Source organism: Ammospiza nelsoni, chromosome 11 (assembly GCF_027579445.1).
Source record: "Ammospiza nelsoni isolate bAmmNel1 chromosome 11, bAmmNel1.pri, whole genome shotgun sequence".
NCBI classification, from domain to species: Eukaryota; Metazoa; Chordata; class Aves; order Passeriformes; family Passerellidae; genus Ammospiza; species Ammospiza nelsoni.
Window position 1 is genome coordinate 6,943,664 of NC_080643.1, and position 13,503 is coordinate 6,957,166.

A 13,503-nucleotide genomic window follows, 5' to 3' on the forward strand; every position below is an offset into this window, starting at 1 on the left:
TTATGTGGTTTCTGCTTTTCACATTTTCATGGCACAGCAGATTCAGCAGGCTGCCATGTTTGGGTCACTCCCCTGGTCATACAAGCACAGCGCTGCCAGGGATGCCCTGCAAATGCTGGACTTGAAATTCCTTCCATTGTGATCTGTAAATGAAGAAAGCAGCTGGAGGAGGAAATAAAAGTAAACAAATGCTCCCTTCAGCAGGGTTAATGGTGGGGTGGAAACCTCTCAGACTAAAATCAACCTTTACCTAAGACAGGAACAGCTTTTGTGGTCATTGCCCATTGTGAAACCCATCACTGGTGACCCAAGCTCAGGGGTGACAGTCCTTGGGGTGGATGGGAGAGCCCAGGGAGCTGGGCAGCCCTGATTCCAGGGGAGTTGCACATTTTGGCAGCTGTGTCTCCATCATGTCCCACACCACCACAGGGAGAGGATGGAGAGCCTGGGCTGCCTTTCCTGGCATTGAACTGGGCTGGGGGCTGCCCCCAGCTGTTACCTGCTCTTGCCCCCAGCAGGAGCCAGTCACCCACTCTGCAAAGCACAAATGGAAGGGACACAAATCCCTGAGCACCAACTTCATGGAGTGTCTCAAGAGAGGAGTAAGTTCAGCCAGGCTTGGACACAACTTTATTCCATTTAAAAGGGACCAGCACAGGGTATCCAGGCACTCTGTGTGTACCTCACTTATGCTTTCCTCATATGCTACCAGGCCATTTCTTCTTTAAAATCACAGATCATTTTGTGGTTTTCACATTTTTGATCTCCTGCAGCAGGTCAGACATTAGAGTGAGACTGACTAACAAGATCATGAAGTCTTCAAAATTAATTTTGTTCTCTGATTCCTCATCCAAGGAAGAAATTATTTCCTGGTATTTTGGTTTGTTTTCTTGGCCCTATGGAGGATTTTAAATGAAAAAAAAAAAAAAAGAGCATGAAATTCCTTTTATATTGCATCACTAAAAAAAGAAAGACATCTACTTATGTAAATATTAATGTATTTTTTATTTTCCCATTCAGGTTGTTATGTCAACATTCATATTAGTTTTTCAAGAGAAATTCAAACAGAAATATTATTGTAGTCAGAAAGGAGAACAACCAGTCCTCAAAGTTTCCATCAGAATCCAGCATATATCTTTATGTCTAAAAGACACCTAATTTATGACTGAAAATCTGCCAATGATGATGATACAGCTGGTAACTGTTAGATAAAAAAGGGAGCCCTGTGTCCTGATAAAACTGGGAGGAGGAAACAACCAACCCTCTTAAACTGAATATTCAAATATATACAAATACATATTGTGAAGATCTCAGAAACTGTTGATTTTACAGGCATAACTTTAATACTGCTACTCCTGGTCCTCTTGGGCATTCTTGTTGGAATGGATTATTAGAATTCTGTAACATATCTATTATTTATATTTCCTAACGAAAAATCCTTGCTAGAGTTCCAGGGTCATTTTTTAGCTTAATTTCCAAACCATCTCAGGATCCCAAGCTTAATTGCTTCCAGTAATATTTTCAATTCTTTTTCAATAAGGTGCCTCATTTCTAATTTGGTGCCAATTTGCCCTCCCCAACCGGTCATGTGATCTTGTCATTTTGGGAAGGAAAGGTATTACCTCTCTCATTTACTTATTTGAACTCTTTTTTATTAGTCCAATATAACTTTTCCTACCACTTGATAATTTTTTATTTTCGTGGGGTTTTTTTGTTTGTTTTTTTGGTGTTTTTTTGTTTTTTAATTTACAGAGGGAAAATAAACCCCTGTGGGAAGTTCACAGCCACAAGTGCTGCTGTGATGGTTTTTCACCACACCTTTCTGCCCCTTTCTCCCAGGAACCCCACCAGTGACAGCAGAGAACACAGAACATGGCTCTGCAGAACAGGGCTGGCCTCAGTGCTCTGGCAAGCCACCAAACACCTCATTAAATACCATGAGTTTCTTCTCTTCCTAAAACCAGCTTCTTGTTATCTTCCAAGGGTTTAAATTTAGTTGGTTGGTTGGTTGTTTTTTTTTTTTTTTTTTTTTTTTTTTTTGTTTTGGTATTTTTTTTTTGCAATTGCCCTGTTTTCTTTAAACAAATTCAAGCAGCAATCAGCTGTGGTTTGTTGCTGTGCTCCTCCTTTGGCCCTGTGTTAGACACAGGCTCAACGTAAAGCAACTCAGTCACAGAATTTGTTTGTCCCAAACGCCTCAAGTCTCCCTTGGGATGACCCCATGGACTGCCTGATGCTGGCCAAGCTGCAGGAGAGAGCCTGAGCTGCCATTCCTGCACCCAGAGTGCCCAGGGCTGTCCCAGTGCCACCCAGCCAGCAGATCCCCTCACCTGGATGAAGTGCCAGAACTGGGATTGCAGTAAGCTCTTGGTTTCAGACTTGCTGAGCTTGCTCTCAGGGTCAGCATGGTTGTTATACACCAAAGCTGCTGTAGCAAAAGCTTTTTCAAGGTCTGAGCCTTTTCTTAGAGCTGGAGGGAGGAAAAGTTTATCCAAAAAAAAAAAAAAAAAAAAAAAGGCTTTTGAGATATAATTGAAAGGAATCTGTTAAAACCATCCAGGGTGGGTGGAAACCTGTGTAGTTTCATTAAAGTTAATGAGACTGAAACTGTTTATACCCACAGAGGATGTGGCCCAGATTTTATTTGGAATGGGCCAGCACCATGCCTCATATCCCATGCAATCACACCCTGAAGGGAGCTTTCCCTCAGAGCCAGGGCTGTGGCACAGCACGGGGCTTGGGACCCACCTGGCCTCTCCTGACCCTGGGCATCCAGCAGGGACCTGCCACACCACAGGCACAGGCCATGGTGGCCATCTCCAGGATGCATTTGGAGCGCCAGAGACCTGCACCAGGGAAAACAGGGCCCCTTTGGGAGCATCCCTGTGCTGCACCAGTGCTGCACCTCAGCATTATGGCAAGCTTGGGATCTGGGCTGGATCCATCCCACCCTTGTGCATGACTCTGAAATACTGATGCTCACAAGCTCTGCCAGCAGGGCTTACACAGATGATTTATGCTGTGATTTTTTTATGAAAAGGCAAACACAGGACGAGATGTGACAGCACAGGGACCCATGAGACCCTCCTGACTTGCACCAGCTGAGGATCTGCACAACCTCTGCAAGCCCTGTGACACTGCCAGAACTTTCTGCACGTGGGCTGTGAATGACCTGAACCCCAAAGGGGCAGTGAAGGGCTCCCCTTACCTTTTATTGATGCCAGCTGCTTGGCAATGGGTACGCTGGTGGTGAGAAAGCAGAGAGGCACAATTATCACTTGGTAAATTGTGTTGGGTATTGAGTTTCTCCATGAATGAGCTTGCTCATTTCTGTTTTATTTAATCACCCAGGAACTCAGGGCTTCCCAAGGGACAGTGTCTTTCCTGCACAGTGGAAAGGAAAATGGCCTCTACAAGAAGCACAAGAACATCACACAGCTTCTAATCCCTCACCTGAGAGAGTAGCCTGGAGTTGTAACTAAAGCTGATTATTAATTTTAAGTGAGGGACATTGCAACACACTTCATGTAATTTCTTCATGAACATGAAAGAGGCCCCAGAGGTTTCTTAGTTTTATGCTCATTCCCAGGAAAGTGGAGAGGGGTCTGCCATCCCCTCCTCACCAACGCTCTCAGTTTGGAGCAGACACATAGCTTTTATTTCCAGCAGGACTCACATTTGTGAGAATCACCCCCCTGCTTTCAATCAAAACCTAAAACCTGCTTACCTTGTGCTGAATTGCTGAAAACTAATTACAGAGCATGTGATAGAGACAAACACACCCAGATGATGAGTTCCAACACAAATGGCAGATCACCCAGATGCCACAACAAAGAGATGACTTACCCCTTGGGCATGCCTGCAGCAGCTGGAGGGCCTTTTTTGGTGGCAGCAGGAGCAGGCTGACTGACTGAGTACTGCTTCATACTGGGAACACTTGTTCTGCAGCCACACATCTCCAGGCCAGGCTGTTTGTGATCTCCAGGCAACGGGGTAATAGCAAGCAGGTGGATGGAAGCTCTGCCCCGTGGAAGCAGCCTGCTTGTAGCCATGCCTATCAATAATGCAAACACTACCTGGGAATCCTGGAGCCACTGAAATACCCCAGTCTGCAGCAGGAAGGCACTGCTGGGCTGGCAAGCAGTGGGGCTTGAATTTCACAGGGGAATTTGACAGAAACAAACCCAGATCATAATGGAACCTGGATCCTCTCAGACCTATGGGGATGTAACTTTGCATCGGGAATAACTTTGACACTGCATCCACTCATCTATACAAATTATAATTTTAATGAGAAACATTCCTGCTGTGGGATAACGTAACTTGCCCCAAGCTACAAAGTGAGTTATTCCTGCAGCCAGAGCTGGAATCCAAGCATTTCCTAGCTCCTGATCCAGCATTTATCCTAGGTGAGCACACTCCTGCTCTAATATTTATTCTATTTCCCCGTCACGGTGCAAAGAGCCCTGCTCTGCCTCCAAACCAGCTCCAAGGCAGCCCCCAGCAGGGAGCCTGGGCTGTGCTTCCCACCCGAGCAGGGAGTGCTGCTTCCCCAAGCAGCTCGGAGCCATATGGCAGAGCAGGCGCGCATTAGAGGAACTGGAAGGGCTCCAGTGAACTTTGTTATTTATTGGCATGGATATTGCTATTAGAAAACACAGCTTGTCACACTGCCTAGCTCCATGCACGGGCTCCTCTCTGCCTAGAGGTGTCTAGACAGGATAACTTCAAGTTTAAAGACAAAGCAGGCAGTTTAATTTCAGGGTGGTCTCTTAATAGGTGGTGACTTCAGCTACCTCACCCAGCTCATCGTTCCTGGTGAAAGGATACAATACTGATGTTAAAACTGCCCATGATGAGACTTTATGTAACGGGACACACAAAGGAGACTGCAACAGATGGCCCAGAGAATTAAAATGTTTTCCTCATTTAGTAGAAGCTAAATTACTGAAGGCTAATGAATAAGGATGTTCACCACCTTACCGTTCCTGGATTTTAATTATCTTAAAAAGCATGGGAAAAGAGAACCTTTAATTTTCCATCTAAGAGTGTCATTACTCAAACAATTCAGAGCCTTTTTCTGAGAGGTTTAAGCTGTCTTAGATCTCTAGTGCATTCTTTAGGACTGGCTCATGAATAAAACAGAGCCTGTAATTGCAATGACGAAGCCAAAACACATATAATCAATGCTCATTATTCCATCAATTAACACACTAAAATTAAACAAGAATTCAGGCTTAGTAATCTGCCATCAACTAAAAAAAAAAAAAAAAAAAAAGAGAGAGTCTTGATATCATGTTGAAGTGATAATTCCTTTTCACATCTGTTGAACCATACATGAAAGGCCTTACATCCTGGTTAATATGTGGAATGGGGATGTTTGGTCTTAGCATCCAAGGTGAAAAATGAGAGTGAGAAACAGACTCTGTTTCCTGTTTATCAGTGGCAGGCAGTACTGTGAGCGGGCTGGCAAACCCAGCCCTCTGTGTTTTGGGATCTTTCCACTGCAGATCAGATTTCAGCTCACAGTTGTTTTAATCTCACCGACTTTTGAGAGCCTGAGCTCTAGAACAGGTGATTTGCTTTGCTGGGGTAGTAGCAAGTTCAGACAAACCTGGGGTTCATTATCCCTCTAGGATACACTAATTAACGTGTGCAGGAGCATTTGTGCCTGACAGATAAGGGGTAGCATGAGGATAACCCTTGCCTTTGCAGATGATCAGCTTTGAAGTTTGAGATTTTGGCTGTGTGTGTAGCTCGAGTATTCTGGTCAGCAAGGTGTGTGTGGAGCCAGGCCATCTGCTCTGTAGCTATTTTGGTACACACTATTTATGTTTGAAATATCCAGGTGCCTTTATTGGTCAATTTTTAGCATGTTTCACACGTTAACAATCCTGTCTGCGCAAAATACGCAACCTGCCACTTCAAACTGCAAAATCCTTACAGGCAGTTCACTTAAAATAATTGCCACTGCAAAGAGCCACAGCCTCTGCCTCACTTTTGGTATTTTCCTGGAGACTTCCTCCTCCTTTTTTAAGGAAATGCTTTTTGCCTTTCAGAAGGCTGATATTGTGAAACGTGTGTGTGTGACAGAGCCCTGACTCCCTTAGAGATGACCTGGGTGGGGCAGGATCCTAGGGACACAGGCAGGAGGGAATACCTGAAACAGGAGACACACTCACACCTCCTGGCCTCTCAGGTTTCATTTCACCAGCAAACCCTTCAGCAGCTGCAGGAGAAGAGCTGCAAACATGCACCCAGGCAGGTAATAGCTTGAATTCTTCACTCAGAGAAGCTGTGGCTGTCCCATCCCTGGAAGTGTCCAGGGCCAGGTTGGACAGGGCTTGGAGCAGCTTGGGATAGTGGAAGGTGTCCCTGCCCATGGCAATGGGTATGGAACCAGATGAACTTTAATCCTGAAAATACTATTGCCAAGTAATTTTCCCTCTGAGAATGGTTTTTTATAGGATATTTAGATTTCAGAAAGGCAGCTATTAGAATCTCATTAATGGGGGACAAAAGAAAAAAAATGTAACAGCAGGAAGTAAATGCAACAAACAGGATGCCTTCTCACTGAACTATTAAAATTTCATATAGCAATGCTAAGATCTTCATAATAAAGATAGATGTCAGTGACAAATGATGGTATAATCAGGACCAGATATATTAATAGCAAAATACAATTAATTGCTGATGTTGTAGAATTCCAAAAAGAAAAGCTCCTGCATTTAGCAGAAGCTGGGAATAGAAAGAAATCCTAAAAAAGAATATTGAAGTTAGGGGAGAGCACAAGCTAAGTAGACCATCTATTCACATACATAACAAATTTTGACTAAGATCTTTCTTAAAACCAGTGGACAAAGGACTAAATGCTTGTGACATGATATGGCATAATGAGAAGAACTTTTTTCAGAAAAGGATTAAATAATACAGTGGCAGTTTTTAATCAGTAGCTCTTAATCTGTCTGTCATATTAACTGTGAAACTCTGGAGATATTGTCAGGAGCAGACTACAGGGAGGTGCAATGCATGTTGATGCCACTGCCTCTTATATCCGCACATCACAGTTTCAGCCAAGATTGATTCAGAGCTACAGCCTGGATTGCTCTTTCAATTTGAGAGCCTATAAAGATTTGAAATAATTAACCTAATCAGGTCAGGCGATTGTAACATGAATTCATGCAACAAGAGCACAAACTTTCTCCAAGTCTTAGCCATCACTGAGGCTCTGTTATGTGCAGATCAATGGCCACAATGAAGGAGATCTGGCCATCAGGAAAAATATCACACACAAAAACCCCAACCCCATCCAGCCAGGACAGAGCCCTGTGGGCTGTGTTTGCATCTGAACTCACCCTTGTCTCCCTGAAGTGCTGGGCAGGAGGTGGAGCGGGCTCAGAGCCAGTGGTACCCAGGGCAGGGGATGCTCTTTGCAGAGCTGGAGGGAGCATTGGTGCTCCAGGAGCAATGGGGGAAACCCAAACCAGCAGGTGAATGTGCCCCTTCCTTGGCCTCTGAGGCACCTGGAGAGACAGTCCTGTGCTCCTCCCTCCCCACCACACTCACCAGATGCACCTGCCTCTCCCCCATAGCTTCACACTTGATAATGCAAATATGCTCCTAACTTGGGTAGCTGAGAAATGGGCTATAAAGAGAAACACATGGGAAAACAGGCGGGACAGCACAAAGATCAAGGAACATGTTTTTTCTCTCCTAGGCTGACCTAGTTATTCAACTAACTGGCAGAGATACTCTAATGATGAAGCAGGGAAGCAAGGAGGCTGCCAGCAGCAGTTTCACAAAGGATGCTTGAGTTTACTTTGCTATTTGTCTTAAATCCAGGTAACATCAAATACAGTCTTTTTCATAAGTTGCACAACCCTTGGCTATGGAGTCCCCATCCCCAGCAGAAATAAACTTTCAATTTCTCAGCAACTACAAAAGGATGAGACTCAAATCTAGAGGAAGACAGAGAAAACATTCAGATACATTTTCTTACATAACACAGACAAGTGCATGCATCATTTTTGTTTTCCCTTTTGCTGCTGCCATACTTTATTAACCTGAGAAGCTATGGATAGAGATTTTTCTTCCCTCCTAATTCAGAGTGAAGATTACAGTCCCCAAAGGGTAACAATTGGCTCAACTGTTCTGTACAGCAGCCAGGAGCTGAGGTACCTGTAAATACCTGGCCAGCTGGGTAAAGCAAGAGCGAGTCTTCCATTAAAATATGTGCCTCCTACACTACTTTTTGTTAACTCTTCAACCAGTTCTGCCCTTCATGAGAAACCCTTAGACCTGGAGTTACACAAATAGTGCCCAAAATATGACATAAACTTAATTCTGTTCTAAGCCTTGTATCAAAAACTGCCCTTTCTCCAGGGGTGTGAATTCCAGAAAGCTGCAGTCCTGTGCTCACACAAGAATTTAATCTGATTTGAAATGCAGGAATAAACCAAAACTCATTTCCATCCCTCAGCATTGGATAGAAAAGTTTAGGAATGGGAGCCTGCTGATTTGAGTATAAAAGTTCATGAAGAGAAAGGTAGTTGACACAAAAGCTATTTCTAGTGGAGAATCTTAGATATGGGAGCTCAGCTTGGGATATTCCTCATCAACTAATAGAAAGGGAATTTAAAAGAACAACAAAAAAAAAAAAGAAAAAAGAGTAGAAGCAGGAATACGTGGGAGAAGGTATGAAGAGCACACATCCCATCACACCCCTTGCCACACATACAGGTTTCACTTTCTCCTGACCTGCCAATGTCCAACATTTTTCCAAACTTAAAAGAAAACCAACCAACCAAACAAAACCACCTCCCCCAAACAAACAACCCCAAAACAAAAAAAAATCACATAAAAAACCCCAAACAAATTAACCAAGAGCCAAAATAACATTTTTCGTTTACCCAGAAAATTGTACTTTGCCTTCATTTGGAATAGGAGAATGTTTAGATATTCCAGTTTGTTTTCTCTACAACTCACACATATCTTTCCAGCAATCCTCAGAACTGGGATGGGTGGCACACTACTGGGCTAGTCCTACTGACAGTGGAAAGAGAGGTGAAGAGGCAGGCAGGTATTAAACTGCACACTTTTAATTTTTTTAAAAAACTTGTGATACTGACCTTTAATGACAGGTGTCTGCAGAAGTGTTGTACTCCACTGTACATTAACACAACCCCGATAAAAGTGTTGGAAAACAGTAAGAATATGACCAATAAGGTCAGGCATAGGAATAGTTATTTTTCTTTAATAGTTATCTTTGTCATTTGGCAGTGACATTTCAATATTAACATACTCTGAAAACATGCATTGTATGCAATAACTTTATTAGGGTCAAATAGATATCACAATATAGATTCATCCACTGAGTAGCCATAAATTGGTTACAACAATCATAGAAGAGACTAAGCTGTTTTAAGCTAAGATGCTTTCAACATTACAGCTCATACAATAAGATTATATACTGATACACTTTGATCTAGAAATGCAGATGATCAGTTTTGATTAGTACATTGTGCTTCAGGCTTTCATTTGTGTCAATGCATCCCATATGCTGTAGTGAGGGAGGGCTGAATTTCCCAGGGAGGAATCCAAACAGGCTACAAGGCTGGCTCTGGCTCTTTCAGGACGAGTTCCTCTGAGCCTGGGTTATTTGGTCAATCCAGTTACATTCTCCATTAGCACCAAGCTAGCGCTCAGAGCAGCAATCTAACAGAGGGATATCTAACAATCTTGAAACAGCACGGACAGAAAGGTTTTCTTCCCATCAAAGGGCATAAAGGAATATTTATGCTTTGTAAGGTCACAACAATACGTGCGGTTTTCATGTTGCCGTGTCAGGCAACAGGGCGTTTCCACATGATTTTGTGTACTGATATCTGCACCTCTGTTATCTTAGTTAAATAAATACCTTTGTAAACAAATAACACAGTTACTTGGTCCTTATTCTCCACAGCTCACATTAAAAGATTCACAAAACATCCATAGAAATAGTGATTTATAGAAGGAATACTTAGCTGAGTTAAATGGAATAAACATTGGTCAGGTACCATAGATACTACTGAATGCCATTTCAAGGAAAAACAGTTTAGTTACAAAGCATTCAGAACTTGGGTAAGCCATATATTCAACTCTGCAAAATATATAAAAGATGCATACTTCTTTTAAACAGACATTTAACAAAATGTAGTGGCAGAAGTCGAGAAGTTCCATTTACACAGTCCAGACATTTGGTAGTATGAAACTGCTTATCCATGCACTAAATTACAGATGGATGACTCAGTTAACTGAAATAATAGTAAAATCTTCTGAAACAAAAAGGTATAACCAAAACAAACTCTCTGAAGAGTCACAGACAGGCAGTTCTGAAAATTTAGGTGCAATGTTACATGCATGGATATACAGAATAATCTGTAGAAATCATAGTAAAACACTTCTGTTTTTCACCAAAATGCAGAAGGAAATTCAATTATATTATGCATATTAAATACTACAGACTTGAGGCTACAAAAAGCTTCTACCATCTTAACACATACAAAACTACCATAAAGTTATCTCTACAGTACCTACTACAACAGAAACTCCAGGTCACCGGCGAGGAGCACATCCCCTGTGTCTGGCTAATCAGGGAAAGAAAGGCCAACTCCAGCCCCCTGGCCACCTCCCATCTGCCAAAGGAGGTGGGCTTAGACCTTCAATGGACATTAAACACTGTGTTGTAGTATGAATTTATGTAGAACCCTTAAAAATCTGGTGCCACTGAAACTTGAGACCTGTTAAACTCTCTACTTGCGAGGGGTGCAAGAGCTTGTGCTGCGTGAACCCTAAATCTGATTAGAGAAGGAGGTTGGCCCGCTCTGCCCATAGCTCTGGGACTGGCCATATTCACCCACCTGGCCATAGGAGCCTGGCTGGTTGTAGCCACCAGCTGGCCCATAGCTGTCTTGGTTGTAGCCACCTTGGTTGTAGCCCCCGGGCTGCTTCTCCATGGTGTCCGCAGCGTGCCGCTGGCCCGAGGAATGCCAGCCCGTCTCCTTAAACACAAACCAAATGTTGCCTGCCCACAGGATAAAGTTCAAGTAGCCAAAGACCTGGGTGGGAAGAAGAGGAGCTCGTCACCAGCAGCCACAATCTCACAGCTCAACCTAATGTTATGGTCCCCACCATAACACTAGGTCCTGGGGAAAGGCAAAGCTGCTCCCAACCTCTCCTTCCCAAGGACAAGAGGAAATGGCCTCAAGTTGTGCAAGAGGAGGCCCAGATTGGTTATTAGGAAAAATCTCTTCACTGAAACTATTGTCAAGCACTGGAACAGGCTGCCCAGGGAAGTAGTGGGGTCACCATCTGTGGGGTAAGTGTAGATGTGGCATCTGGGGATAGGTTTAGTGCTGGACTTGGCAGTGCTGGCTTAGTGGTTGGACACCATAATCTTAGAGATCTTTGTGGTTGGACTCCGTAATCTTAGAGATCTTTTCCAACCTAAATGATTCTCTGATTGTCCCAAAACCTGCAGGAAAATTTTCTCAGCTTTGGAGCAAATTCCTAAATTCATCTCCCTTAGCTGTAGCTCACAAGGTGTCTGCTTTGCTTTTTGTTTTCAAAATAAAGGTCAAGTTTTTAGAACAAAAATTTTTTTTTGCTTGAAAACATAATCTAGTTTAAAGAAAATGTGGAAAGATAAAATTGAAAGAAACTAATTAAAAAAGAGAGCTCTTAATTGGTCAGGTGGCCTAGAGGGATTTTTTGTGTTTATTTTTTTTTAACATGCTGAAGTCCAATTTTATGTTGGTTTTTTGGAGGATTTTTAGAAGAATCTGTAAGGCACAAACATTTCCTTCTAAAGGAGCACACAGACCCCTTTGCAAAAGAGTTGTAGTGAGCAAGTTAAAAGCAGAGGGGCAAACAATGCACTTGGACAGCCACTTTGCTTTTTCCCCATCCCAGCCCTGCACACTCACCCTGCTGCTGCTCCATGGCAGAGCTGCTGTGAGTCACAGCCTGCCTTTCCCTGCAGCAAGACTGCACTTCCAATTAAATCATGTCAGCTAACTGGTTTACACCAGTCAATTTAGGTCAATACACAGCTAAAAGATGAAAATACACTGCAAGGTAAGGGTGAACAGCAGCAGTAAAAGTCACTTACAACCGAAGTGTTGAGGCTTGACATAACAGGGCTGCGAACAGGCAAGCATTTGTTGGACTGCTGTTTGCAGGCAGACATCAGCAGCAGCACTTCATCAGGGTCAGTTGCAACCTTTACATCTGACAGTCCTTTAGCCCAAGCAGATGAGCTCACTAGCCACAAGAATGAGAAGACCACTGTCACAATGAAATCCTAAAAGACAAATTAGTTAGAAGCATTATACTGGTGTGTCCGTTGGAAAGGAAAAAAAATATTAAAAATCACCAGAAAACTCAAAGCTTGTGTCAGAGGAGGGAAATACCAAGAGCTTGTTACTTAGTGGAAGGTTGTGTTACTGTCATCTCCCGCAGAGCTAATTTTCAGAAGTGCTTGGCACACCTAATGGGGCAGAGCCCCTGGGCTGACATTTGCATCTCGGGCCTTGAGGCAAGATTCCCACAAACACGTGGCTGGTACCCACATGTGAGGATGCTGATCTGCCTTGAAAATGTGGCAGTTCAGAGCACCAGGCTGATGCATTGGGATGAATTACAAAATACAGATGCCTGTAAACAAGATGGGCCCTCCTGAGGGCTGGGTCTTGCCCTGGGTACTCCTACAGACAGTCAGGGTGGGTTTCCAATAGGAAGTGTTTCTGTCCTAGGGAAAACCTGAAATTGGCTAATCCTCAGGTACCAGATGAGGAGTTTTCTCACCAGCCACAGGTAAGGCCAAATGTCCCTGCTGCATGAGCCATGCAGCCACTAATTACCATGAGTGAGCAAGTAAACAGCAAGACTTGCCAAGCAGAGACTCCTCCCTGGCCTGGTAAAGCACTGGTTCCTAATTCCCATCCATGTGAAAAGAGGGGAGAAGGTGGGGTGGTCCCTCCAGGTCCCAGCAGCTCTGCTCTGATCCACTCTGCTCACTTTCCCCTTGAAAGACTCTCGGGAGCATGCACAGGCATAAACTTCTCCTTGTCTTAGCCAGAACAAGTGGCCAAGTGACACTGTTGTTGTGTGGGTTTGGGGGGAAAGGAGGGAGGAGGTGTGATTTTTCAAGCTTTCTTGTGTCTTGCTAAAACAGAAGAGCCTTTCTGCTGTCATATTTCATCCCATCTGTCAGCCCACAACAGATGGCAGAGGTGCCAAAGTCTAACATACCACTAACTGCATCGCTGCGTCTTGATATCCCACCTCCCGTGGGGCTGCTTCCCCTTCCCCCTTGCAAAATAAAGGTGTGCATGGAAGGGAGGGAAAACACTCATTAAGAACCCAGCGTTTCAGGTTGCTTCTCAAAGAAACAAGCAATCTCTAGGAAACACCATTCTCATGCACAGCACAGCTGACATTTGGGGAAGGAGCTCTCCATGGCAC

The 13,503-nt window shown here is 43.7% G+C and overlaps 2 protein-coding genes across 4 annotated transcripts in view; both read right to left on the bottom strand.

The window, feature by feature from the left end:
• Nucleotides 1–611: 611 nt before the first annotated feature.
• SNTN (sentan, cilia apical structure protein) lies at nucleotides 612–4,052 on the bottom strand. Its single transcript, XM_059480409.1, has 4 exons — nucleotides 3,847–4,052; nucleotides 3,209–3,243; nucleotides 2,331–2,470; nucleotides 612–896 (listed from the first exon to the last, which is right to left on the bottom strand). Exons 1-4 carry the CDS (start codon nucleotides 4,050–4,052, stop codon nucleotides 738–740), a joined length of 540 nt encoding a protein of 179 aa, XP_059336392.1. The 3' UTR covers nucleotides 612–737.
• A 5,263-nt stretch (nucleotides 4,053–9,315) lies between these two features.
• Nucleotides 9,316–13,503, bottom strand: part of SYNPR (synaptoporin) — a 98,212-nt gene continuing 94,024 nt past the window's right edge. For all 3 annotated transcript variants that reach the window (XM_059480265.1, XM_059480263.1, XM_059480264.1), the window contains 2 exons: nucleotides 12,149–12,340; nucleotides 9,316–11,096 (listed from right to left, as the gene is read on the bottom strand). In XM_059480265.1, the coding sequence (XP_059336248.1) occupies nucleotides 10,830–11,096; nucleotides 12,149–12,340 (459 nt within the window). In that variant the 3' untranslated portion in view covers nucleotides 9,316–10,829. The remainder of the gene's footprint in view (nucleotides 11,097–12,148; nucleotides 12,341–13,503) is intronic.